The sequence below is a fragment of the Geospiza fortis genome, unplaced genomic scaffold (assembly GCF_000277835.1).
Source record: "Geospiza fortis unplaced genomic scaffold, GeoFor_1.0 scaffold327, whole genome shotgun sequence".
NCBI classification, from domain to species: Eukaryota; Metazoa; Chordata; class Aves; order Passeriformes; family Thraupidae; genus Geospiza; species Geospiza fortis.
The window spans coordinates 1,858,620-1,886,340 of record NW_005054410.1 but is presented as its reverse complement, the minus strand read 5'-3'; the positions used below and the strand labels follow the sequence as shown (position 1 = coordinate 1,886,340).

The 27,721-nt window shown below is 37.0% G+C and overlaps 1 protein-coding gene across 3 annotated transcripts in view; it reads left to right on the top strand.

The window, feature by feature from the left end:
* Positions 1-25,158, top strand: part of PLEKHA7 (pleckstrin homology domain containing A7) — a 96,930-nt gene extending 71,772 nt beyond the window's left edge. The window contains exons 12-25 of one of the 3 annotated variants that reach the window (XM_031061347.1): positions 2,747-2,815; positions 2,982-3,062; positions 3,913-4,062; positions 4,963-5,064; positions 8,494-8,602; positions 9,436-9,671; positions 10,083-10,271; positions 10,559-10,676; positions 11,515-11,594; positions 11,996-12,196; positions 15,332-15,484; positions 17,990-18,123; positions 18,931-19,073; positions 23,610-25,158. In XM_031061347.1, coding sequence (XP_030917207.1) covers positions 2,747-2,815; positions 2,982-3,062; positions 3,913-4,062; positions 4,963-5,064; positions 8,494-8,602; positions 9,436-9,671; positions 10,083-10,271; positions 10,559-10,676; positions 11,515-11,594; positions 11,996-12,196; positions 15,332-15,484; positions 17,990-18,123; positions 18,931-19,073; positions 23,610-23,632 — 1,788 coding nt within the window. In that variant the 3' untranslated portion in view covers positions 23,633-25,158. Of the gene's footprint in view, positions 1-2,746; positions 2,816-2,981; positions 3,063-3,912; positions 4,063-4,962; positions 5,065-8,493; positions 8,603-9,435; positions 9,675-10,082; positions 10,272-10,558; positions 10,677-11,514; positions 11,595-11,995; positions 12,197-15,331; positions 15,485-17,989; positions 18,124-18,930; positions 19,074-22,259; positions 22,500-23,609 lie in introns of those variants that run through there. The other 2 variants (XM_031061346.1, XM_031061348.1) reach the window with 2 other exon arrangements.
* The last annotated feature ends 2,563 nt before the right edge of the window (positions 25,159-27,721 follow it).

Below are 27,721 nucleotides of genomic sequence, written 5' to 3'. Positions count from 1 at the left end.
ACAAGGACATATTTGGTCTCTTAGAGCTTCCCTTGTGCCTTCCTACTACTTGTAGCACCTAACAAAAGCAGCCAGAAAGAAAAATGTATGTTACTGATTCTTCTGTGCAAAGAAACTTAATGCCAGCTGGTTTTCTTCTGAAAATCTTGACACTCAAAATGTCAAATGTATTTCCAAAGGAGTGATGTAAATTTTCAAAATGGGCATTTCTTAATAACCTTCTTTCAGTCGTGGTCCAGAAATGTAAAATTTCAGGTCAGGTTGCTGAGTGAAACTGGAGAAGGTGTCCCTGTATTGGTTACATTTGTGCTTTGCCACTAAATGTAGCAATGCTTTGATTTGTGATACAAGGAAGAGCACACTGCATGAAAGGAAGCAAATGATACAGATTTTAGTAACAGCAAATTCCCAGGTCATGTATGTAATATCTTCCATTTAAGACACTGGAAACTTGGATAGAAAGCCAATGAGTTCAGGTATCTCTTTTGACTACACTGGGCTTTGAATTAGACCCATCCTGATTAAACAACTTCAATTAGGACATTTTGGAATTGGCGTTATACTGTTTTTCTTTTCACTAAATCCATTATTTCTGGAGATCTTTCTTAGAGATTTTGAAATAGAACTTTTCAGTGTGGAATTGTGGTTGAGCAATTAACTGCAGAGTGCTTAGTTGTGACCTGGGAGTGTGTGATCGCTGCTGCTTGTGGAGTTTTGAGTTCTGAGGTTTGGGGGTTTAAATCTTGACGTCTGTAACAAGCTATGACTAAACTTTTGTTTGAAACAGATAGAAAATAATGGACCTCTGATCAACATGATATACAAAGTGCTAAAGAACTCAGCACAAGGGTTACTATCCAGTATACATGTAAGACTGCTTGCATTGAAATGTGCTCATCCCATCGCTTTTTCAAGTAGCAGTCAGTGTTCTGGCTTTTTACAGGTGTCTTTTGGTGCACAGTAGTGCTTTCTGTAAGATTTTTTTTTACTTCCCTGTTTTTTCCCCCTCTTTTGGAGTCTGTATGCGAGATTATGGCTGACCTCAGTGTTTGGTTTCATTTTATCATGTTTTGGAAATGAATGTGTCAAGTAGTGACTCCTGTGTGGAATTTGGAAAATGTGAAAGCATGCTTAATCCTCATTATGTTGTCATGTTCACTGCTTGATAGTTAACAAATTCCTTACAGTTCTGATTATGCAATTTAAAGTACCCCCAAATTCTGTAGATGTGTTTTTATGTTAATTCTGTTGCTTTGAAAAAGGCTTTTGCATTGCCTTAGCTTGCAGGTGATTAAATGTGCAGAATTATTACTTTTGATATGCTGGTATTTTATGTTTATATTTAATTAATTGTTACAATTATCTATAGGATTTAGCATTTAAATAATTTCATTAATAATTTTGAAAGATGCTTTTTTCTTCTATATAATATGTAACTGTTGAAAAAAAAACTTGAAAGCTTCTAGAAGCAATAAATACTATTGATTTTGGTGGTGCAGAACTAGTATTTTACCACTCAAAAGTACATGAGAAGTCTTTAAATGAGGTCTGCCTCTGGAGGAGAGAAGATGATATTTACCTCACTTAGGGTAAAATTTAATTACTTTTAAAAAGCTTACATGATCCTGTAGGTGACTCTTAGGTTAATAAGTAAAATATGTAGCTTCAAGTCTGGAGAGTGCCAGTTGGTAAAAAAGCAAACTGCCTCTTTATACCCCTCTATACCTCACTAAAAAAAGCCAACAAATTCAGCTTTTGTATCAAAATCTCTCCTCTTATATTACTGAAGACAATATTGAGGTGAACTTTTCTTCTTAAACTTTTGCCTGTATATGGATAAGAATATGCTGTATATGAATACTACTAATCACCAGGTGGTCCTGTGGTAAGATAGTATTTGCTCTAATGAACCTTCAAAATGTTCCAAAGAGGTGATATTAAATCATTAGATTTTAAGGCTTTGAACAAATGTATTATTTATGAGCTTCATTCTGTTGCTCTTTTCTTAACCTCATTTATTCACAAAGAGGGTCCCATGTAGGCAGTGGAAATAATAAACATTTCTACAGACACAGACATGCCTTAATTTTTAAGGTTGATGTAAAGGTTGGAAGTACAATTGAGTATTGTTTTGGTACTGATTCTAAAACTGTTATGTGAGACGATAGTCTTACCAGAAATGGAATATGAAACCAGTGATTTATGGAATGAGAGATTTGGTACATGGCAGCCATGTCAAAATAGATTAATTACATTTAATTCCACTATAGCATTTTTATAGCAGTCTGTCTTTAGTAAAACCCACCCCGTGCTGAGCAAGATACTGTCCTTTGTAAATTGAAACACTTGCCAAAAGTTGTATTTTTAGTCATTCATGAATGTTGCTATTGTTGCAACCATGCATTTAAATGAATGATTCCATTCCTTTGGCTTCAAGAAAGCTATTAGAGCAGAACTGTTTAAACTACTAGATCTTGCAGGAAAAGGACTTTTGTAACCAGAGACAGGTGGGATTGTGCTGTTTTGTACAGAATTCTAAGCTGCTGGAAGAGTTACTAAATAGCTTAATATAACTAGTAATCCCTTTTGTTAACACTTCTCAAAAGCCAGATTTCAAAATACTTGTATCCTTTTTTTTTCTTAATAAAAGTGAATGTTTAACAAAAGCTTTCTTTTCACCGCTGAAGCATCATTAGGTTTTAGTTTGCTACAAATTTCTTACATTTTGAAATTCTGTTCCTCTTAGGTGACAGGACGTGACACGTTGAAAGAAAGAAGTGCAAAACCTGTCAAGGTTGCAGAAAGTGATATTGATGTAAGTATCAAACAGCACTTCAGCACCTCTTGCACTGATTTGTCTATTTCTTTTGTACAGTTACATGATCATTATTATGCTCCTTGGGGTGAAGTATTACAAAGGGATACTTTTCTGCTTGGTTTTTAAAATCTAACCTTACGTATGTGTATGATTTCATTTCCAGGTGAAACTGAGCGTTTTCTGTGAGCAGGACAGAATTCTGCAGGACTTGGAGGACAAAATAAGAGCCCTTAAGGAAAATAAAGTAAGTAGGTTAAAAAGGGCTTAGTAAAGCAAAACAGAAACTTTTATCTAATCGTGAAGTATAAAATAGGAAATTATAAACAATAAATTGAATTAATGGATGATGATTGCACTGTATTGTCTGTATACTTCTATCATAACAAGAACTGGGTTTTATTTCAGGATTGAGTACCCATTCTGAGGAAACATGTTTTTGAAAGCGATTGTTTTAAACCCATCTGCTTCACTTCTTGTGAGCTATAGCTGTCAATAAACTGAGGTGGTTATAAAAAAAAATAATAATTTTAAAAATGTATATATCCTAAAAGGAAAGTGCTGTTCAGGTGGATCCTGTGGAAGACCTACTGTGCAAAATTAATTCTGTGTTATTTACTCCTGACCAAATGAATTGGGCCTGTTTCATGTTTTAGACAATATTTTAAACCTGCACATGACTGTTTCACCCACAGCAGTGAAGGAGAACCTGTCCTTAAACAAACAGCTCATGCTGGGCTGTGGTAGGGCTCTCCTAGTTCTATACTGCTTAAGGGAATTCTTCTGAAACTGTAAATTACACTTTTGTACGGAGGGCAAACAGAAGAATTCCCCTCTCACTGCTTTGTGTTTTCAAAGGTTTTGGCTCCTTAATGGGAAGATTTAATAGAAAATATCAGATAATTTTGGATACTATAGGTAATTAAGGCTCTTACAGTTTTTGTTTACATGTGAGCCTCCAAAACAGGAGGCCAATCCTAACCTCTGTTGGTTTGTAGGGCAGACTTGGGGCATGGAAAACACCTTTCATATTCCTGCAAGTAGGTGCATAAATTTCCATGTAAATGTTGTAAACTTACTGCTGTCTTCTTTGTTAGGATCAGCTGGAGTCTGTTTTGGAGGTTTTGCACAGGCAGATGGATCAGTACAAAGACCAACCACAGCATGCAGAAAAAATATCTTACCAGCAGAGACTTTTGCAAGAGGACCTTATACATATTCGGGCTGAAATATCCAAAGTTTCAACGGTACGTGTGTTTGGTTGCTTCAAGAAAACCAGGATTAAAATGCCAGTTAGACTAAAACTGTGTTGGTCATTGGATGGGGGAATTAAGACCTGTTCTGAACAGTTTTGGTTAAGGTACAGGATACTAACCCAGACAAAATTAAACAATCTCTCCAGCTTTGCTTTTCAATGCCTGCCTCCCACATCCCCAAACCAAGCAAAATTCCCTAACCTTTTCAATGTCTTTATATGTTAAGTGTGGGCTTAAATTGCAAATCTTTCAGCTAGTCCTTTGAAAAGATAAATGTGATTCCAGGATGTTTTTCCAGGGTAAAAGGAGTTGGGAAAATCTGTTGATATTTCAGTAAAAATTTACCGTTCATATTACAGCTTAATAAAAATCAAATGTAATTTAATGTTGGTTTCACTCTATTATTACTGCCTCTTCATGAATATGAGGCTAGGTCTTTGTAAGACTGTTTCTAAAATTGCATGAGCACCTTCTCTGTAGTAAGGCCTGATCACTAAAATGACAGTATTATTTAAATGTATCTAGTCAGTTTGTGTCTATAGAAAATGTGTGACTTCCACAGTCAGCACGTAAAATGTACTTGTGGGCATAAATAGCAGGTCACTGGAAAAAGTGCTGTACTGGTGCAGGGATTCTGTTACATGCCAGTTTGGTTTTTATTCAGGAAGCTGGCCAGGGTTTTTTGACTGTAGGTTCTTGACTTGATTGTGCAAGCTATGAAGGGTTTTCAGGTGTATAATCAAGTCTCAGCAACCATGTAGATTGAAATGGATTCTTTGCTTCTTTTTATAATAGAACAACAGTAATTTCAAAACTCTTTGTGCTCAATTAGAGGATGGAGAAGGTGGTTTTGAAGTTAACACTGTATTAGAGCATTCCTTCTGTTAACAGGAGATGGAAAATGCCTGGAATGAGTATCTGAAATTAGAGAAGGATGTGAGCCAACTGAAAAAAGCCTTACAGGAGCAGATGAACAGTTCATTGGTATCTCAGGTGAGCCCATTTCCAGACACTGTAAACACTTGGAGGAAGGCTTACTCTGAACTTCAAGTTACCGTTTCATAAGAGAAATATTCTCTGCCATTTTTGCAGTGTGTTCAGCTGTCATGTAATTTGGTTTGCAGAGTTCAGGCACTGTGGCAGCATGGCTGTGCAGTGAGGAAAACCCACTGCATTGTCTTGCAGCACGTGCAGTAGTGCCATAGTTTCTCATAAGTTGTCTATGCAAATTTGTCATTATTTTATTACATTTTTATTACATGCTGACATCTTGACATTGATAACCTATTGAATTTATAAGACTGTGCAGGACTTCTTAGCCTTCCATTTATTTGATCTGACATTGTTGGCTTCTTTATCCATTTTTAAGAGCATCAGTCACTGGTTGTTGTTGTCATTACTTGTTCTTTGTCATGTTCTTCTATTTATGGAAGATTTATCTCTGCAGATTGTTTTGTGAAGTGGAATAAGTGTTTAACAGCCATCAGTAATTGAAAGGCATCTCGGTTTTAAATCAATTATTCAGTTTCAAATTTTAAAAAGAAGATTTGTTTGAAGCTCAGTTGTTTTCTTTGCTGAAATTGATGTGGAATACCAGATTGTTTCCACATACCTACTTACTGCCGGTGACTTTATTCTCAGGGAATGCTGGATCATTTTTTCCTTTGTGTGAGCTGAACACAAGGAACACAGTTAATGTATACATTTTTCTCAAATCTTAGTCTACTTTTCCAAATATCCTGGACCAAAAGAGCTCACTAGTTAAATTTTTAACTTGTTTGCATTAAATATCTGATCAGATATAATTTGAAGCCTGTTTATTTTCACTTTTAATGAATAAATGTTAGTATCAAAGCAAGAGTTGTAAAACCTTTTTTGATTGCATCAATCTTCAAAGTACATTTTAATTTACTTTTCATTTTGGTGGTGTCGGAAGTGATTCAGTTTCTGGAGTCAGAATAGGTAATTGAGCTCAGTTGTAGAATATATTTTAAAGAAAAAATCCTGGGGGAGTATCAGAATAAAATGGTCCTTGTATAAAATTACTTAGTTTAACAAAGGCAAATTACACCTTTAAACAAAATACACTTTTTTAGACTACTTTGAGATAAAATCTCCAGTTAGGCGTTAAACATGCTTAAAATAAAATACTGGATGTGTGGCATGGGATTTACCAATACATATGGAAGGGAGTGTGGTTTGTGCAGAAAAAATGTTAATTCAGTTTGATTATCATCTCATATCACATAAGTGATTAATTATAAATACACACACAGCCATAAGGACATTATCAGTTGTATATGTGTATACTTTTATATATATCTATACATATAAGTATGCACAGATATATTTGGCTAAGTTTTAAAAAATGTTTCTGAATACCTATTTTGGAGATTCTAAGGGGAACTGATTTTTTTGAGAAAGTACTGAATATTCTGAAAATCTATATTCCTTCAAAGAAATCTCACTTGAAGTACCCATAATAGTTAGAATTTTTTTGATCTCTGCCCAAGGGCATGTAGACTCAAGATTGTTTATCTAGCATTTTCCAATAGCACTAAATTAATAGACAGTGTATTTTAAAAAAATGCAGTCTTTGTGGAATATTATTAAAAATTCAGTAAATTTGCAGGCTCAAGTTGCTGTAGGAGACCACTGATGTTTTTTCTATGTAGCATTAATTAAGAGGTTAAAACCTAAATGTTTAAGCAGCTTGGTCAGAGTAAATCTTGCTTTTTAGAATGTAGCTACAATTGTCTTTTGCTGAAGGGTTGGGGAGGATCTGAGCATGCTGAATTTAACTGAGATGGGTTATTTTATCGGTGATAACTTCCTAGTTGGTAAGTGTTTCTCCTCTGGCTTTATGTCAGTCTAAATTATGTTTCTGTTTGAAAGAAGTTAGAGAAATAAAATTTTCTCTCCAAGTTCCCTTTTCCTGCTTCCCAATAAAGTATATTTATACCCCTCTGTAAACAGCAATCTTGGCTTTCATAATTTTAACATTAATTCATCTGCTCATCGTTCGGCCCAAGTCCATTTTAGATTTAAAGTATTCTCTTCACATCAATATTTAAGTAATGGGAAGAAATAATATTAAAATATCTGGCTTTTCTACATTGCTAATCAAACATTTTCTGAGTGGTTTCAGAAGCAGGATTTTCAGTGCAGTGTAGTGGTTTTTTTCACCAGTTCTGAAGCTTGATTATTGTAAATCCATCATTTGGTTCCTTGTAGTATGATTAATCTCAGAAAAATGAAATGAAATGTGCAAATTTATAGTTTGTGTCCTGACAATCTTTCAAAATATGTCCTATCTATCGAGTGAGTTTACTACAGGCAAATAACATTCTCCATCATTTAAATGTTTGCATTCTTGGCACCCTGTTTGCTGATCTGTAACCTGGCTGAACATATTTCCTGATTTAAGACAGAAAGTGGAAAGCAATTTATATGCCTTCCTTAGCTCTATGAGGTGTAACAGCTTTTACTGAAGTTTTTTTTTCACCCTCAGCCTTATAGGATTAATTAGTAGCTATTTTGCAGCTCATGGCAAGTGATGAATTTCTGGAGTTCTTGAGCAGTTTGTGAGCAATTTTTAAGTGTTTCACTGCCTTCGCTTTCTTTAATGGTATTGGCTTCACCAAGTTAATTCTTGATGCAAATTTCTGAAATCTGTGTTACCAGGCTTTAATGAATTAGATGACAGCAGCTATTTAAGATGATGGGGATGACTGAAATGGTGGCTTCAGGAGCCAGGCTGTGATGCAGATCAGTCTGTAGACAAAGCTTCAATTTCTTTCTTTCTTTCCTCCTGGAAAAAGCCTTGGTAAAGCAAATAGGATGCAAGATGAGACCAAGTCCTGGAGCAGCAGCAATATATTAACTTGTAATATATCATGGCCAGTAGGCCTAACAACTCAAATATAAGCAGAAATTAAAATTATCACCACTTCTGAATCTTGGTTGTTTTTTTTTTTCTTTTTTAATACTGAATATTTCCCCTAAAAGTATTGAGATGTTTTTTAAGGTTGCTTTAGCAGTCTTAAGTTTGATAGGTATAGGATTTAAGAACAAAGTTCAAATTAAAAGATTCTGGCAACTCATTTTATGTAGAACATTAAACTATGTTTTTGTAGTCTGAACAATATTGTAGAAAAATAGACTTGTCTTTTCCCCTGTCTTCTATAGAAAGTCTTGTAAGAGTGAGAAAATGCTTTAATAAATTTTATGGACAAGATATGTTTGTGGGTGTTTTGCATTTATTAGTTTTTATTTTAAAATAATTATTTAACTAATTTCTAAACTCCTAAGTTTTCAGGTAAGTTCTGTAATTGTAGTTTGGTGGTATCAAAAGAAGGAAAGGCCCATCATAAATTAAAACCAAGGTATAATTGATTTTTTTTCTTTTACTACAAACAACAGGAGAAAACACAAATACAAAAAGACTTGTGGAGAATTGAAGATGTTACAGCTGGCTTGAGTGCAAACAAAGCAAACTACAAAACCATAGTAGACTCTATAAAGAATCCAGGTAAGGAGAATATGATGAAAAAATAAACAATATACCAATGCAGCTGAGTCTTTGGGAATCTGGAAATTTGTTCTGCTGCAAAAAATCCAGTTAATTCTGCTACTGGATGTGTCAGAAATCTCTGTTGATTGAGTGCATTAACTTGGTGTTTCTTTGCCTGAGGTGACAGAAAGGTTTTTTCTTGTTTGTTTTCACATACCAATGGTTCTAATATCTAACAGGCCATGAAGAAAGGGAACAACAATAACAGTAATGGGCTACATTTTTCAAGTTGCAGAAGGGGTTCCTGTCAGGTGCCAGGCCCTTACCAGTGTAGAATCTGTTCTGCATCCTATCCAGGAGCTTTTCTCTGTGTTTTTTCTCTGGTTTTTTTTTTCCCTTGGATGCAGCCCAGCTGCCCTTGCTGCAGTTGCCTTTCCCCTCCCTGTTCAGGCAGGTGTTTGGTGGGCAGAGCAACATCAGATCTGGAAGGGAGGGAGGCAAAGTGTGTGTGGTCTGCGCTGCAGTGGCTTTATTACATTTCAGAGACAGGACCTGATGTGTTGGGGTAGCAAGAGACTGTTAATGCCTCCTGCAAAACTCACCTTTCACGTACAGAGATAAAATAGTTCTGAGATGGTCTAGATCTGCAGGCAACTTAAAGAATCTGTGGCATGGGGCCAGATGCAGCTTATGGACTGATTTCATGTAACTCCCAGGCTTTTCCTTCCTTTGGTCCCACTGCCCTCCACCAGGAATTTTATGGGATGACACCAAACTGTGTGGTTTCATTTTTGGCCTGAAAGACTTGCTGGATCCTCATCAAGAAATGTTTTTGTCTATTTCTCCCCTAGAGAGAAAAACAGTGCCTTCATTTTCTCAGTCTTCAGTGCCTTCCTTACCAGCTTCCCTTGCTGCTGTGGAGAGCAAGCTTTCCGTCCCGCAGAGCCCTCCGCGCAGCCCGCTGAAATCCCCTCTGGAGGTCAGGCTGTACCCACAGCCCTATTTCCAGACCAGGACACAGCACCAAGCACAGCAGCTGAAAAAAATCGAGCCACCTCTTCAGTCACCAGTCAAGCTCAAGCCAAAGGTTGTAAGTACTGCTCTTGTGAGATTCCTGCAGCAGTGTTTCCATTTCCCTTCTGTCAGGAGCAGTGGGAGTGCCATGGGTGGGAAGTGCACACACTGTGGAGGCACAGCAGTGGGTGTTTGTGTTGGAGCTGAGCAGGAGCACTTGCAGCACAATACATGTGGAGCCTAATGTACAGTGGCCATAGACTGGTTTAGAATGTGTTAATATTCAAAGCTTTCCTTGGAAATGCTTTGTGGTTGATTTCTTGGGTCTTGCTTGGGCTTTAAAACAAGGCAAAGTGGTGTGGACAGAGGAGAGCACACTGAAGCAGTCACAAATGCTTCACGTAACACACTGACCTTTATTTTGCAGTTTATGCCAGACTGTTTTCATTCTCTTTACCAAATCCCTGCGTTCTCCTGTTCCCAGGAAGATGAAGCACCGCCCAGACCTCCTCTCCCTCAGCTGTACAGCCCTGAGGATCAGCCACCAGCTGTCCCACCCCTCCCCAGAGAAGCCACTGTCATCAGGCACACCTCGGTGCGGGGCCTGAAGCGTCAGTCAGACGAGAGAAAGAGAGACAGAGAGCTCGGCCAGTATGTAAATGGAGATTACAGGGTGAGCACTCACACTCCTGTACCCCTGCACTTCAAAGACATGGGAACCTTGAATAAAAGATGTTATTGTTGTCTGTAAAATATATGGACCTTTAATAAAGTAATCATGATATGGAATGGCAGAGAGAAAACAATGACATCATCATAATAATAATGATCCATGCCATATAATAATAATGGCAGAGAGAGATGTAGCAATCTAGAAGCAAAGCTTTAGGATTTGTTTTAGGATTATTAAAACTTGCTGCCTGTGATTTCACTTGAGCTGATGAGTGTTTTTCTGTCTAGGTGGAGCTGCGTTCATACATGAGTGAGCCAGAGCTGGCCATGATAGGGGGTGACCTCAGCCACCCTTCCAGTGCTTTAATAAGCCCTGACAGTGGATACCAGACATTACCTACCCGTGGTAAGCCAGGAATTAATGGAATTGATTCCTAACAGTATTGTCTGTATAGGAGCTTTTCTCTTGTAGGGCTTCCTGGAGATGATCTTTATCACCAGATCATTGTTTTTAGATTAATTATTCAGTGGAAGTTTAGAAATTCTGTGCATTTTAATGGTGCTGTTACAGACAATCAGCCTTTAGCAAAGCAACTATGTATAGAAGGCTTAAAAACCCCCATAGCAAAACATGAAATTGGCTCTTAGAATGTCTCTTATATACAGTTACTTTTCCTCATAAATTCTGTGCTATATTTTGCAAAGTCCAAGTGTTTTTAAAACACCTATATTGCCATTAAAATGTAACTGATAAGGTAGATGAATATAGTGCTCCAAACATTATATCTGACCTGACACTCCATCCCCACTGTGCTATTGTCTTGCAACTGGTTTTGAGGATAGAGATGATATTTAGGCCAAAAGCAAATGATTTCTTAGCCATTTGCTTCTTATCTCTTCATTTCTAACTGTGAATGTTAAGGTTTAATTTTCTTAATAAATGTGATTATTAGTACCGTCTATCTACTCTTGTACAGCAGAGTTCAACCTATCCCTCCTTTTATGTAAGCTTCTAAATTATTATAGATTTTTCTGACTTTTGATCAGTAGTGACCTGAAGTGCATTGTGTTTGGCTGAAATGAAATTTCATGCCTCTTATGATCATCTGAATTGAAAAATGTGTGCTCAAACAGTGACTAGAATGCCACAGAAACGGGATAATAAAATTTTAAAAAACCAAACTGATATTTGTCTTATTTTGCCTGTCATTTGATTTTAAGGCATTCTCTTTTTCCTCATAAAGGTTTGTCTGGATCAACTTCCAGATTGCACCAGTCATCTACCATTTCATCGTTTGCGACACTTCGAAGGGATAGGTCCAAGGTAAGTTTTAAATAAACTGCTGAAGGCAAATGTCTGAACTGCTTGAAATAGTTAAGCCCAGAGTACATTTAGTGTAGCAGGAAGTGGGATTGCAGTAGCCTGGGAGAGGAGCAAGAGCTGTGATCTAACGATGTCTCCAATTCTTCACTTTCTTAAACGAACTGGAAAACAGACAAACAACTTATTGCATTTCAAATAGAGTTATAAAACAAGGTTTAGAACCAAAAATCAGCACTGCTAATAGGAAATACAGAGTTGAGAGAGTATATGCAAAGAAATGCAAAGTTAATAGAATAAAATTTAGTAATGAGATAGGAGAAGGAGTTCATTTTTTTTTTTTGTGTACTTCTTATAAAGTATTAATTACAACATGTGTTTTGTGTGCCTTGTGACTTCTCCAGGAGAGACCAAAGAGTGCCTTGGAACGTTTATACTCTGGAGACCACCAAAGAGGCAAGATGAGTGCAGAGGAGCAGCTAGAAAGAATGAAGAGACATCAGAAGGCATTAGTGCGGGAACGCAAGAGAACTCTTAGCCAAGGAGAAAGGCAGCCTGTTTCATCTCGCCCTTTCATCAGGCCCGTGTCTGCAGACGTAGGCTCAGTATGTTAGATATGCCTTAAAAGGACTAAACTAAAAATATCTTTGGATTTATTTTTCCTTTTTTTTATTTTTTTTTTTTTCCCCGGCAAGCACTTTCACTTGAGCGTGTGTGATGCTTCTAGTCCAGTTAAATTAGTGTTCTGTGGTATTAAATGAGTTCAGAGAGTGTGAGGAACAGATGATGTTTTTTACTTGTAGTTATGGTAAATGTAGCAGGTTCAGCAGGTAAGTTGGTCAGAGGTTAGTGATAAGTGGAGATGCCAGTATTTTGGGGTGGTTTCAGAGCCATGTTTTTTTTTTTCTCCTTGGAATTGTATTTAGAAAGTGACAGAAGCTTGTACAGTTTTAAAACTGCTTCATAATGGAATGGGCCTTTTAGAATATTGTTTCTCACCATGGGTGTTTTTCCTTTTAATTCGTAAATTAGCCTGCACGATAGTTGGTGGTAATATCAGACCAAGGTGGTATTTGTTTGTTCTTTTTAAAAAAGATGATAAATGGATAATCAGTTTTAAAATCTAATCATGCTGATTAGGAATTTATGTGAGAGCTAATGTATTCTAATTGATACAAATTCTTTAAATCTCAAAATGTAGAATATTCTAATAAGGCTCAAATTTAGGCTGCTAAAGAAAATATTTTTGTTGCTTTCTGAGAGTAAATGCTGTGCAGATGAGAAGTTTATAATGATACATTTTGGATACTAACCAAAGCAATTCTGATTGGTAAAGTTACCCAGTTGCTCACTTGGTGCTAAACCAGGATTGTACTGTAATTGCACTTATGCTGTGGTCTTTTAATTTATTTTTTTATTTGGTCCACTAGAGCTTTAGAATGATCACATTGTTTTACCTAATTCATTGCACAAGATCTCTTGCTTTTAAATTGTCACTCATCATACCTAATGCCTCTTTTTTTTTTTTTTGTTTGCTTGCTTTTAATTTGCAGAATTTTGTAGTTACTTTAAAATTTCTAACTGGACTACTCAATTTTTACCAGGCTTAATTGCATTTAGTACATGTGTGTCAATTGCTGGCATTGAAAAATCCTTATAATCAGCTTTTCATTCCCACTGTTCTGTAGCACTAATTTGCAGCCAGTTATTTGTATTTACTTTCCCAGTAAATACAACTGCACTGCTTGGAGACATTCATCTGTTTTGTCTTCTGTTTTGTTATGACAAATTTTTTAAAGACAGTGCATAATGTTTCGGAACTGTAGTATTATAGTACCACTGTTACTTTCATACTTTAATTGGAAGAAATAAATCTGAGCTTCTCATGTTTTCTGACTCACATAACATACACAAGTTGAATTGAAAAGCTTTCATAACACTCGTTATTAACATTTGTGGCAAACACTTTATTTATAAATTTGGGTGCCATCTTGGTCTTTTTCTTGCTGTAAAGAAGTAAAATAGAGTTTTTCAGCCCTAGTAGTGTTTTGTAGAGGTCATCTCTTGTACCTATGGGGCTTTGATATGCAAGAGCATGTTTGATAGCACAATTACTTACAGCATTACAATTATTTAGCAGCCACAATGGCAAACAGTTAAATGTATAATTGAAGTGCTGCTCAGTGTGTAACATTTGCTTTAAACATACATTGTATGTGTACTTCTAAATTTTAATTGGTCAGCTCTCAAGTGTAGGATGACATTTTAAGTATTGATCACAGTACATGAATTCATTTGTTATATAAAATGCCTTTTTAATGTAAAAGTTGCAACATCAAAGCCAATAAAAGAACTGCTTCATAAGAATGGTTTGATGTTTTTCTTACCTACTATATAGCAACAACTTGAAAATGATACTGTGTATTTCAAATATACTATCTCAATCAGGCCTGGTTCGAATATGAGTAGAAAGATGAGTTTGGAGTACTCATATGAGAAAATCTTCTTTTCTCTGTTGAATTCTGTAATGTATTAAATTTTGAGATATAATTGCCTCTTACCTACTTAACTTTTTAATATACATGGAAGATACTTATCTTCTGAGTGAATACTGAGAGCTTGTGCATGAATAGGTTTCAATTAGATTTATTAATGCAAGTGACATAATGAAGTCTAAGGACTTCATGTGGAGTTCAAACCCCATCCAAAACAAGCCAAAGATTTGTACCAGAAATACTGGAGATATTTTTTAGCAACTTAAAAGTGGCATGTTTGCCTGTTGATTCCCTCAGAACCCTGAGGAGATAATTTTGTTGTTGTTGTTGGTTTGCCTCTTCTTTTTTTTTCTACTGCTTTTAATATCATCTATAGTAAAGTTGCTCAGATCTACTGGATGGAATGATGCTACAACTGAACTTAATTTTTTGAACAGAAAGGTATTGGTAGTGTCCTTAAGTATGAGTTTATATGTAACTGTATTGTGTGTAGTTGTATAGGGACTACTGTGCAGTGCTTTTGAGTACTCTACATTATGCAGCTTAGTTTAAATATGCTAAATTTAAAAATCAATAAATATTAAATAGTTCTGATTTATATTGCTAAATATTCACGTTTTAAAGACTGTGTGGAAGACTTTTGCAGGTAGCTAGACTCTGCTTTTAGTAAAGTCAGAAGAGCTTAAAAGTCAATTTTTTTTTTCATTCAAGACAAGTTAACACTGATACACAATGTATTATCAACTTCAAATAGTAGGTATTATTCTAAAAAGATATATAAAATTTTCAACTTGTGATTTTCAACCAGCACTGTAAATAGCATTCCTGTGTAGTGATTCAGAACCACACAGCACTGCCTCTTTACAATGCTAAGGACTACTCTGCCAGCCTGTAGGCCCACTGGTAGTGACACCTGTGATTCCAAAGGTGTTTTTCCGTGTGTGGCTGGTTCCATGTTCATCAGCAAATGTAAAATTTGGATTAGTAAATCTCTTAGAATGTAATACTGCTGAACATGTAAAATTAAACCATACTCTGAATTCCTCACAGCACAGCAACAGATCAAAACTCCCACCCTTATGTACCAAGAAATGCAGTTTTATTTTCTTTCTGTTTTCACTTCAGGGGTTTGCCCTGCTGATTCTTTCAGCAGTGTAGCTTTTGCTGCAGTAGTAATGTGCATTGCTGTATGGTGAGGTTGGCAGTATGGTTGAATGCTGTTAATTGTTTTGTATCTATTACCAGTGGAAACGAGAGCAAGAATTTGATTTGCAGTTACTTGAGAGGGCAATTCGTGGAGAAGACAAGGATGAAAATGAGTGGTTAAAAGTTCAGCCAGTAGCAGTGACAGAGACAGACCTGGAGCCTCAAGACTATGACTTAGATATCAGCAGAGAGGTAACATTCACAATCTTTTGCCTCCTTATCCTCTGTCCCAAAACATTGACCTTTCTAAGTTTTAGGCACTGATTTCTCATCTTTTCTTTCAAAACTTTGCTTGAAGTTTGAACTAAAAGGATTTTGGGTACTGAAAATTTATTACCTGGCACCGTTGTAAGCTTTGTGTTTGTGCTGTGTTTTAGTAGAAAGAAGAAATTGAAAAGTTGGCTCTACTCTTTGAAATATATGTCTCAGGATTTAAAGGGAAGAGTGATTAAGTCAGGGAAAGTTCTGTAAATTGGGGGAAAAAAGACGAGAAGACAACATAATGAGTATTTAAAAATGAGAAGCAGGAAAGAAGGACAAGTTCGTTCCCCAGAGCTACCTCACTACTTTCCGTGTTGACTGGCAAATAATGATAGAGAAGAGGAAGCATGGCTTTATTTGGGCTTGAACAGAAAATGTATTTCTGTCAGCTTTTGGAATCACTTGGTCGGTGTGCTGGGCACAGGAGAGGTCTTTGCTCAGCTGCAGTAAGGGGAGGAAATGTCAGTTTGAAATGCGATTGAGCCATCTGCTGGGAAGGAGAGAACACAGCAAGTGGAAAGGCTGCAGGGGGTACCTTGTGCTGTGTTAAATGCCATGGGAGATGACAAACCAGAACAACTATTAATGGTAATCAGACTAGTGAGCACCTGTACTCTTCTGAAAGCTGTAGGCAGAGTATCATTTTACAGACAGAGATATTTGTAAATGGTTTACTCCGTGAGTTGTTATCTGTTGAACTCCCTGAATGGATTTATCTTTCAGTTAATCTTTGTATAATTTTTACATAAAATACAGTGCTTCTGTAAACTTCAGAAACAGAAAATAACTTCTGTTCTTCTGTCTTTCCTTGTTGCACTCTGCTATTAATTTTTCTTTTCCAGAAGGCCTTTGGGGCTATGGGAATCACTTTGTACTCCCTTTAAGCCTTGAATAGGAGACACTTTTGCTCGTAGACATTTCTGTCCTGCTTCAGAGTAACTGAAAGAGGTCTGAAGCTCTGAGTGTAATGCTTCTTTCTCAGTTTACCCAGGTTAAAATCATACATTTGTGTTGGAAGGGAACTTAAAGATGATCTAATTCCAGCCCCCTGCCATGGGCAGGGACACCTTCCACTGAACCAGAGTTCCATCCAACCTGGCCTTGCTGTCCTTTTCCATTTCATGTGGCCATTCTCTTCACCTGGCAGGCACTTCTGTGTTTGAGGTCCCTCTGTGCCTCAGAAGGAGACATGCTCTGTTCTGTCTTTAAGGAAATCCATCTACTCTTGCAATGATTAATAGATTTGCTATTCTGAAAGTGACAGGATGAGCTAATGTGGGTTAGATACAATATGGAGGTAGAGATACACATTAAAAAAAACCTATACATATGTCTATATCTAGACCTCCAGAGAGGAGTTGGATTCAAAAGTAGGGAAGTGTAGTGGAAAAATGAGGATTTTTCTGGAAGCATTGGCTTTGGGTTTCCTGAGAGGGAAGTCTAAAAACTTGAGGCTGTGATTTTAATATTGTTGGGTGTGCCAGTGTGTGCTCTTGACATGAGATTTCCTGTGAATTACTCAGCCTAAGCACTGGGGGTTAGGTCAGGCCACTTTACATAATCCATTGCATTAGCATGAACCAAGGTCAGTGGTGACAAAATTTAGAATTATTTTCATTGAAAACTTTAACTTTTGAAGACTCATTGCCTCATGAGTATTTTAACAAAATTCCAATAATAATAAGAAAAAAATAGTTCTCCTTTACTTGATTTCTGTTTATTCACACATCCTCTATTTTTGTTTTCAAAAATAGTCTGTTCTGTATGGTAAGAATTGATTTGCAAAGTTTGTAAACTGTATTTTCATTGGGAGGAGTGAACAGTTCCCACAAAGTAATTTATCCTAGTAAAAAATTGTTTCTAGCTTTTGTGCAGTCATACTAAAATTTTCAGTCTACAGAATTAATTTATGCAATGTGTTGTTACAATCACACAGGATAGGGTATTTCTGTTTGCCTTTTTTTCCCCTCTGCTGCTCTGATTATCCAGTCCCAAAAGAATGACACCCTAGGTTAAAACTTTCAGTAATATTTCCTTTCAGATGTAGGAAGTTCTGGCTGGCAAGACACAAATATCATGACATCGATATCTCCGGGTATCCAGTCAGTCTCAGAGTGGTTGCTTCTTTCTGCTGTAAGAGCTTTGGGCAGTGTCCTATTTTGGGCTGTAAGCCTGAAGAAAGGTTTTCTGTTGATTTTGACTTCTTCTGTAATCCCTTTAAATATTTGTTCAATCTATCTTCTGAAGTAAAAAGAATCAGAGGGAACACTGTTGAAAGGGCATCAGCTAGATATCCAGAAGAACTGTTAAGTGTCAGGTACATGTACTGACTGTGAAAATCCATGCTTTATTCTTTTCACTCTGTTTTCCCATTGAGGAGGATTTATCTCAATTTCTTTTGTTATTGAAAACTCGATGCTTGCTTTCTTTCTACAGTTGTCAAAACCTGAGAAGGTTGTAATTCCAGAACGTTATGTTGAGCTGGAGCCAGAGGAGCCTCTTTCTACAGAAGAGCTGGCGGCAAGGCAGCGTAAAGCAGAAAAGATAAAGAATATTCTTACTAAATCAAGGTTAGGCTGTAGGGTTTTTTCCAAATCTTACACAGGGGCTCATGTTAAACATTGAGAACTAACGTCATACAGCAATCTTTATTTCTGTTGCCTGAATGCAACTTGTACCTTTGAGAAAATGCACTCAGAATTTATGTGGCGTACTCAGAGCTGTTTTTTAAAACAAGGTAGAAGACATACTGATTAATTTTGTGTATGTCCATTTTCTTGTTTAGAGTCCTAAAACAGTAGTAAGTCCTTACCAAACAACTCTCATCTGAGAGTGAGGAGGAAGGAAAGGCACAAAGCTGGCCAAAAGCAGAAGAAAAGTCAGCATGAGAGCAAGTTTGTTGTGGCCAGAGAGCTGGAGTTGTGAAACAACACTTTTGGCTACTTACAGCTAATATAGTCAACTGAAACATTCAGTTTCCAGAATTTGATATGTCAGGTACCTGCTCTCTCTTTGGAAGGGCTACAGGTTTTTCCTTTTCCTCTGTGCACTAGCAAGGAATTTTGCTAACAACTTTAAATAAATAGCATTTTTGTAGTGCTTTCATTTAAGCACTTAAGGATATTTCTAAAAAAGGACTTTCACATGTTCTTAAGGCTATGCAGAAATTGTGATTGAACGTGTGGTGACTGTCATTTTTCCTTGTGTGCTGTAGGCATTTGCATACAACATCAACCCTGCTTTAAAGAACCGCAGTAAAATACGGAGCTTGATAGATGAGATCTGAAAACTGCTCTCTGAATCCAAGCTTGTTCTTATCTGCATGGTGGATTCTTTATGTTTGCAAATGTTAATGTTGTTTTTCACTTTCCCCCCAGTATGCACAATCTGCAGCCTACTGTTGCCCAGGACAAACACAATTCGATTGATTTAGATTCACAGCTGCAGGAGCAGGAGCGCATCATTACCATTTCATATGCTCTGGCTTCTGAAGCCTCTCAGAGGAGCAAGGAGGTAGCAGGTAATGCTTAGTTATTTACAAAATAACAGCTATTCCTTACCAGCTTCTCAAGTTGTGTGGGGTTGTTGCTGAACTCCTGGCATGAGAGAAAGTTTTAGTCATTCATATTCAAAATAGTGAAAAGTGTGTGTAGGTAACAAATGGAGAGGGGTTAATGATTCACATTGAGTGTTTGGCCTCCAGTGGACAGGATAAAGGAGGCAAAATACTATGATCAATAGGTTAAGAACTTGGAAATTTGCTCTAACCAATAGTGCTAAAAAATTAGCTTTTTAATTCTCTATAATTACATTAAATCAAATATTTCTATGTTCATTTTTTGAAAGTAAATGTGACTTCAAAAAACAATCAAGCGAAGAGGATTTAAAATCTTTTTTTTTAAAGAGAAAAATTCCCTTGTCCAGTGATGGAGATGAGGCTAGAATAATTTGCAGCTTGAGCTATGTGCAACAGGCTGAAAAAGAGCTTGTAACATGGGGATTGGCATGTCTGGTCACCAGGATGAGAGGTCAGAGCAAGACAGCTGTGCAGGAAGTCTGCTTGATGCCTGGAAATTAATAGATCCTTTGCAATATGTTGCTAAAAGTGATAATTTCACTCTTGATTGCTTTATAGTTGAAATAAGTAAGAAATGTCAAGAGATTTGTATCACACAGTAATCCATGCAGCAGCGATTTCCCCAAGTGTCTGACTGGCCATTTATAACTGGCACCATTCACTGTTCCAGTGGAGAATGGAAATAATGGAAACTTCAACTATGATGGAGAAAAAATATGCACATTTCTCATCCAAAGTTGTCAATTTAAACTTATGGCTCTTGCCACAGCAGCCCTTAAGACCTTCCCATTAAAGACAGATGATTCCAGTATCGGGATGCGTGACGTGCATCTGCAGTAACAGCGTTGATTGAGTGTGGCTGTACACTCAGGGGTGCAGTGCCAGCTGAAACCTGAGGGGGGAATGGCATTTTGAGGGGATGGAATACATTTCTAAGATAGGAATCTTGAGACTTCAGAGAGTTTCTGTGGGTAATTTAACTGACTGACAGAGAGAAAATGATTCGCTGAGGAGGCTGGACATTATAAAGCTAAACCAAACATATAGAAAAACAGAATTGTAAAATCATGGGAGCAGTTCAGGAATATAACCTTGTGGCTCTTCAGGCCATGGGTGTATCAACAGGGCTTTTCCACAGGTGCTTTGGTCCCAGTTCTAGAGACCAGAACCTCGTAACAGGTACTCCAAGCCTTTGGTTATGGAATGGGAATTTTTTTCATGAGGTATGAGAGTCATCATTTTGCCACTTGAGTTCCAGCTTTTGCTGGGAAAAGGTCACACATCTGGGCTAAGATCAGCCCAGATGAACACAGCCAGTACCTGAAATTATTCTTCTGTGTCAGAGCAGAGTGCCTGCCCTACTCAAAGGTCTTCTTGGGGCCAATTAAGTTACTTCTGGGTGTGCCTGAACTTGTAACAACTCTACAGTACTGAAATAGGTTTGATTGTTTTAAATGCTGTGTAGTGAATTTAGTATACTTTTATTAATATAGGTTTTTTATTTATGTATTTTAATTTTTTATGTTTAATTATCTCAAAAGTGTGATCCGTCAATTTTTTTTAGATATGCGCAACCACAAAATTCTTCTTAATTCTTTAGTTTCCCCAAAGAGGGAATTAAAGTGTGTGTTGGCACTGAAACGTTTAAGTGCTGCTTCAGAAAATTTGCAGTCAGTTGTGGGATAAGTTTTAGTTTCATTTTCTTTGTGAAGCATAGCAGCTACCTCTTTTGTCTTTCAGACACTGAAAGAAACCCTAACACAGTAGGCAAAGACTAAGGTTTTCAAGGAATTCCAAACTTTTATATTTGTGCACAGCTTTTGTTGCCACACTTTTATCTCAAAAACTCACTTCTTGAAACATGTCTTGCATTGATTTCAGTTATTTCTTACTCCTTTAAAAGTAAACAACTTCCATGGTATTCTTAAAAAGAAAAAAAAAACGAACCAGAGTGGTTTGGTTTTAATGGAAAATCTACAAACCAGAAAAGAGTTCTGGTTTTTTAGTTATGGCCTATTTTCTGATGAACTGAGGTGGTTAAAAAGGAAAGTATTTGACACTTTGCACAGCTGATTTTACATTCTCATTTAGTCTCATATTACAGATTCCTTCACGTTCTTATTTTTGTAGTTTGATTTTTGAAGTATGGGTTATTGTTTGCTCCTTGATGATGAAGCAGACCACATCTGAAAATCCCAAACTAATTATGTAGATTGTTTTACAAAGATTTGTTTATGAAAAAGAATGTGAAGCTTAATTTTGCCCATTTTTCAGGGGTGAGCACTTATGTTAGAATATTATGCTAATATAAATCTTTTAAGATAAGTTGTAAATTTATCTAACCTTAGCATTTTAGAGTTTTCTCTGTTCCTAATAAGAAATCAGTCTTTTGAGCGGAAATCATGCCAAGAATCTGGAAGATTAAAGTCAAATACAAGAGTATCAAAAGTCATTTCCTATGTTTCGTGCTTTGGCCTTCCAAAACATAAAACCAGAATTTTAGCTTGAGTTTCAGTTTCTGCAATTTTATGGTTATTGTCTTCCAATACTATACCATTATTCAGGTTTATAAACAAGAATAGTTTTATTCATTGTATTCTTTATCCTGTATTTTCAAGCTGAGGTATAAAAATGTATTTACTGTATCATGCACTGCACTAAGCAAAATGTTATACATATGTGTAATTTTGTATATATTATTCTTCTGTATATTATTTTGGTTTCTGCTCACTGGCATATAACAAAGGAAATGTTGAAAACCTGTACAGCCTCAGTGAAGTCTGGAAATCAAATTAGCAAATATAGGTGCTGGTCCAGAGCTTCCAAAGCTTTAAAAGCAGGGCTGAGGAGAGTATGTCAGTGTTGTGTGCCTTCATAATGTTCCAGTGAAATTTCATCTTAAAATTGGTTGTCCATATTCTCATGCAAATAGGAATCTTTATTTTTTTGATTTATGCAAGGAGTAGAAAAAAGCAGCAGGTGGAAATGTTGTTTACCTTGTGTTCCCTGTGACTACAATAGTGTAGCACCTCATTCATTGCTCATCAGGTGGTAGAAAATTAAGGTGACTCCGTTTATGATGTGAATGTTTGATTGTGCAGCCTAATTCCTGTGTGTGATCCCTTCTAGCTCAGCAGTTGACCTACCCACCCAAAGCACCCTCACCTTCTGTACCACAGCCACCTCACTCCCCCTTAAGCAATGGATTTCACTACACATTTGTTTAAACACCTTCCAAGTAAGAACTAACTGCTCTTGGCATGTCTGATCTGCCATTGTGCCTGTGCTGTGGCTTGCTAAATTTTAACTCCTTTACTAAACCAAGATTCCATCTGAATGAAAGCATGCAGCTACTTTTTCAGGAACCTTTTGTCCTTGTAAATATTGCTTCTAATGAGCTAACACGTGGGCTGCTGAAGTCTTCAGTTAAGTGCTGTTGCTCTGCAGGTGAGGTGCTTCCTCAGTCCGACTGTGGTGAAGGGAGGAGACCTCTGTGCTCTGGGTAACAGGGGGCCAGGTTTTCAGCAGCCTTCTGCACTCTCTGGTGGCTGCTCAGGGCATACAAAGAGAGAATCCAAAGTGCACCCCTGTACAAGCAGGGGCTTCCTCTGTGGGCTGGTATCCTACACATGAGCTGGCATCAGAGTCTTAGCTGAAGTGAGCTGAAAATTTGGCCCTTTGTAACTAATTCTGCAATGTTGTGTTTGACTTTGATCATGCCTTTCATTGGATCATGTTAACAGAAGACTGGGTTTGTCTCTGGTTAGGTTATTTTGCCACTTCAGATATTAAAATCATGATAATTTTGTTGTCCTTACAAAGAAACATCTGTATTTCTGTCTCTTCTCAGTAGCATTTGCAGAGATTTCCCTGTTTGAAATTGGAGGTAGGAAAAGGTGTAAATATTGTATGCAACTGCTGAGTGTGCCCCTAGTTAAGACACTTGTTATGCATCCATATTTATTATGGATGCATATTATTCTTACCCTTCTGATTTTCTTTGGCTTAATTTTATTGCCTGAAATTGAACAAGAAAATAAAGCAGAGATAAAGTAGTAAAGAGGGTTGCTTGAGTAACTCAAATAATTGTATGGTGCCAGAGACTCGAACAAGGGGCTGGGGCTGACCTTCAGAGGTCCCTTCCTACCCCAACCATTCTGTGATTGCAGACTGACTTAAAACCATGTCTAGCACATGTCTGTACAGAGATATACACAGATATACAGTTACAGATGTATATTTATATAAGGTTATGTTTTCTTCAGAAAAAGAAAGTAGCTGTGATATGCTGGGGACGCAGGAGCTTGAGCATCAGTGGCATCATGAGACAATTGTTGGCTTAACGTGTCTGTATGAATTGTTCCTTCTGTCAAACTGCAAAAGGCTTAAAAAAAAAAAAAGTTCCCAGCAATTTCTTACTGCTTGGCATTGGCTGACTCCCTTCAATATTTAACCATGTTTTATTTTCCTTCACACCAGCCAAAGCAGTAAGTGAGCACTGACGTGAGACTGGAGGCAAATCCCGCTTTGTGACACGGCGTGGAGGACAGAGGAGATTCTTTTCCAGGTTTCTGTGGAGATACTCCTTGGCTGGTGACACCTCCTTCTGAAAAGACATTCAGAGAATGATAGGGGGATTTTCTATGAAAATGAAGAGAACTGCAGATCATTTTTTATTTACTTCAGTTTAGTTCACACTTTTTATACAAATACACGGCACTTTTAATAAACTCTGTAAAATACTGACAATGTATTTTTAGAATGATGTATTTTAGGTTTTTTTTTTAATCAAGGGCTGAATTCATTTTAAAAGACACTTCTTGTATAGATACTAAAAGATACTGTTACTTCCCCCTCAGGCTCAGATGCACATCGTAAAGTTTTGTGAGGAAAATCCTGCAAATTTGAAGAAACCTAGAAGCACATTGATAGGGTATGGATAGAGCTAACACGGGTGACAGGTTTGGTGAAAGGGTGTTTCAGATTGAATATTTTTGTAGAGTTAATCACCCACCCTTTTGGCCATTAAATAATCCATTGCAAGAACTGTTAGCTTGAATTTCTAAGTATTAGTAACCACTGTATAGCTGAAATTTCCCAAGAAAGCCATAACAAAATCCCGTTTTAACTCCCTTTTTTAATGATCCCAGATGATTAACTTAGTGGTATCAATCCACAGTTTCTTAGGTTGCCCTTGAAAGTAGTGCTGCCCCCTGTATAACAAACAGCTAACAAAATTTTTTTTGGAAGTTGAGTTGTGAAAGAAGATGATTTTTAATTAAAATATGTGAAGTAAGCAATAAGCAATTACAGTGTGTCATTTGGCTAGTAAATACATATTTTTCTTCTGATTTTTTTTCAATAGACATTACAATGTGATGTACTGACTAGTATTTATCCTAGAAACAGCAAAACTAATGGAATGTGGCACCTGCTAATTTCCTGTGTATGTTCACCTGGTGCTTATCTTTGCCAAACTTTGAAATTCTGTGCTGTACTTACGCATAGGGCAAAGGGTGAGCTGGTTAAAATAAGAAGAAAATAAGACTAAATGTATTGCTGCAACTATACTTTAAAAAACCCTGTGTATGCATCGAATGCAAGACATGCAAAAACTTCCCAATGTTATGTAATTAGTAGCTGAGTTCAGCTCTGGATGAGAAATAACTGAGAAGTACTTCTACAGTATTTTGTGAAACCACTAACTTGTGTATTCCCTGTATTCAAGTAGTAGCTAAAAACCCCTTGGAATTGACCTTTGTGTTTCAGACTTTAAGACAAATCATCATATATTAACACTATACTCAGAAATATTCTTAAAAGTATATATTTAGCTAATGCAATCTATTTTACCTCAATACTGCCAGTATCAACTTCAAAACCTTTTGCCAAAATAATGATTTATTTTTGCCTTTATAAAAAAGTTTTGAAAGCATAAATGAATATTTTGCAAGAAAACATTAATTTAAATAAAATGTAACCGTTTGGAAAATGGTATATGTACAGATTAAAATATTAACATAACTGCCTCCTGTTGCCTCTGTCTTGTCTGTTCTCTTATCAGTGTCCAGCTAGTTGGAAATCCGGAGTCATTTGTGCTTTTATCACATTTTGCTCTTCTTTGGTTCAAATCCCATTGAAGCTCTTCACTTTTGCACTTAATTTACTGGGATTTGAATCAGGCTCTCTCCACACCAATTCTACATTTTGATGATGATTATCATTGTTAGTTGATTTTTTTGTTTTGTTTTTAGAAATGTTTTCTAAGCAATTGATGAAATCTGTCTTTATTCTTGAATAGCAAGAGTGGGGTGTTGGCAGAGGGGAAGGTGGTGGGCAATGGCAAAGCTGCAGCTCACTGGCAGCATTTGACTTTCCAGGAATTCCTGCAAAAGACATCCAGGCTGATGGAGAGCACTGGACATGTTGAATTCTTCTGAAAAAAAAAGCCTATTAAAAGTGTTTCTGTGGCTTAGTGTTGACTGCACAAACTCAAGGGTGAGTGTTTGAGGCTGTGAGTCCTTGGATTTTGGATGTGAGTGGCAGAAATTGAGAGCTGAGCTGCTGTAGGATGTGCTCATCCTGTTTTTGTGGGACACAAGAAAGCAATGAAGGGGAAGGAGCACAGACAGTGCTGCTCTGCAAGGTGGGACAGATGCTCATTCTCTTTTCTTTGATCACACACACAAAATCTGCTCATTCAAGCTTGTGTGGAAGAGAAGGATTTTGCCCTAAACAGTTACATCATTGACATTTTCAACAAAACCAGTCTTGATTGAAAGATTTTGGTCATGTCCCTAGTTAATCCCATATTTGGGAAAAAATTATAAGATAATTTTTCTTCCAAAACTTTTTGTCGAATATGTGAAATGCTGTTCTTAATGACCATATTTTCTAAGGATGGGTGTAGTTTTTAAATAGGAATAACTAGATTTCCTATGCATAGAGTGTTTGGTTTGGGTCAATTTCCTTTTTCAGTTCTGTTTCTTTTAATCTACATGCTCTTTTCAGGGTATTACAAGCTACTTTCTAATAGTAAAACTAGAAAAAAATTATGTGAACTTGCAGATCAATATAATTTTGGTCAGAAATTGGACTTATTTTCCCCTCTGCCTATTGAACAGTGAAGTGTTTGGGACTAATTGAACTCACTGATTAGAAAACAGTGTCAGTTCTTTAGATTGTGCTGGTTTTTAATTAGTGTTTTGTAATGTTATACCAAGAAAAATTTTGGAGGCTGAATTCTCTTCCCATATACATCTGTTTCCAATTTCTTCAGCTGAAGTTATTAAATGTTTACTGCCCAGCTGCATTTATAAAATACAGCCTGATAGCTGTTAATGGCACCTCTTTCGCCTTTCTGGACTTGCACAACAGCCCCCACCCCTGTTTTTCACTATTATTTTAAAGTTTGTGTGATTGCTGGGCTGCAAGGAATTGTGCTGAGCTCTAGGACTGTTTGTGCATCTGTATTATGCTGTTTGTTTTAAAGGACTGGGCAGGTAAGTAGTACTTAGAGGCATCCAGGCTGTTTTGGAATACTTGGGAAGGAAAAAACCACCACCACCACCAAGCCCCTCACAAACAAAACCCACCAGAAGTAGATGCAAAGGTTTTTCAGGAAACTACTGAGACATTCTTTTCTGGACAGTATCTTAGGTGTGGATGGAAGAGCTACTGAAGGATGCTACTAAACGTGTGTGCTGCTATTTCAAAAAGCTCTTAAAGCCCATCATGGTGGTTGGTTTGGATACCCCACAGCCTTTGGAGGGAGAGGTTGGTGTTCTGAGAAGGCAGAGCGCTCCCAACCTATTTTGGTACTTCACACCATTATTTTCCCCCTGCACCATTTATTCCTCTGACTTCCAGATCTTCAAATATATATCTATGTTTTTTATATCAGTATCTGTTCCCCTCTAGGAAACTACATATTTCCCAGGTGTCTTAGCAATTAACTTCTGGATGTTCTATGAAGGAAAGACCAGATTTACCTAGTGTCAAAAGTTCGAAGATGCAGAAGGCAGGATGTGATGTTACCGCTCTGATTTATGTCTGTCTGTGGGTATTTTAAAGTGTTTGCTTGTGCTGTGTGTGTCTGTGTGCCCATGTACTGCGTGGTTATAAAAAGAACAAAGCCATGTACAAGAAAAACATGAAAAAATTGGTATATTTTCCACACCTGGTTAAGATTCCCATTGGTTATTTGGCTGTATTCAAAAGGCTAAGATTTTTATTGCTCTACTAGCAGAAGCAACCTTTCTTCATAGTGGAGCAGTACAAAGAAAGAGCACAAAAAAATCCCCACATCACAGTGCCTGAAATTCTGTTTGAACAACTGTATTGATTGGGTCTGACCCCTTTACATTTTTTTTCCCATTATTTGAAAAGGTGCATCTAACTGCAGCTGAATTGAACCAACCGCAATGAACTTTCCATGAAAACTTCTTGAGATATTTCTTTAGTTCAAAGCTCTGGAATTTTAAAGAGCATTTTTAATACAAGTCTGTTGAGGTATCCTGTGCAACAACCACACTTGGAATGTTAAACTACAGGTAAATGTAAGAAGGAGGTAAGATTATAAAAGCTGCTGT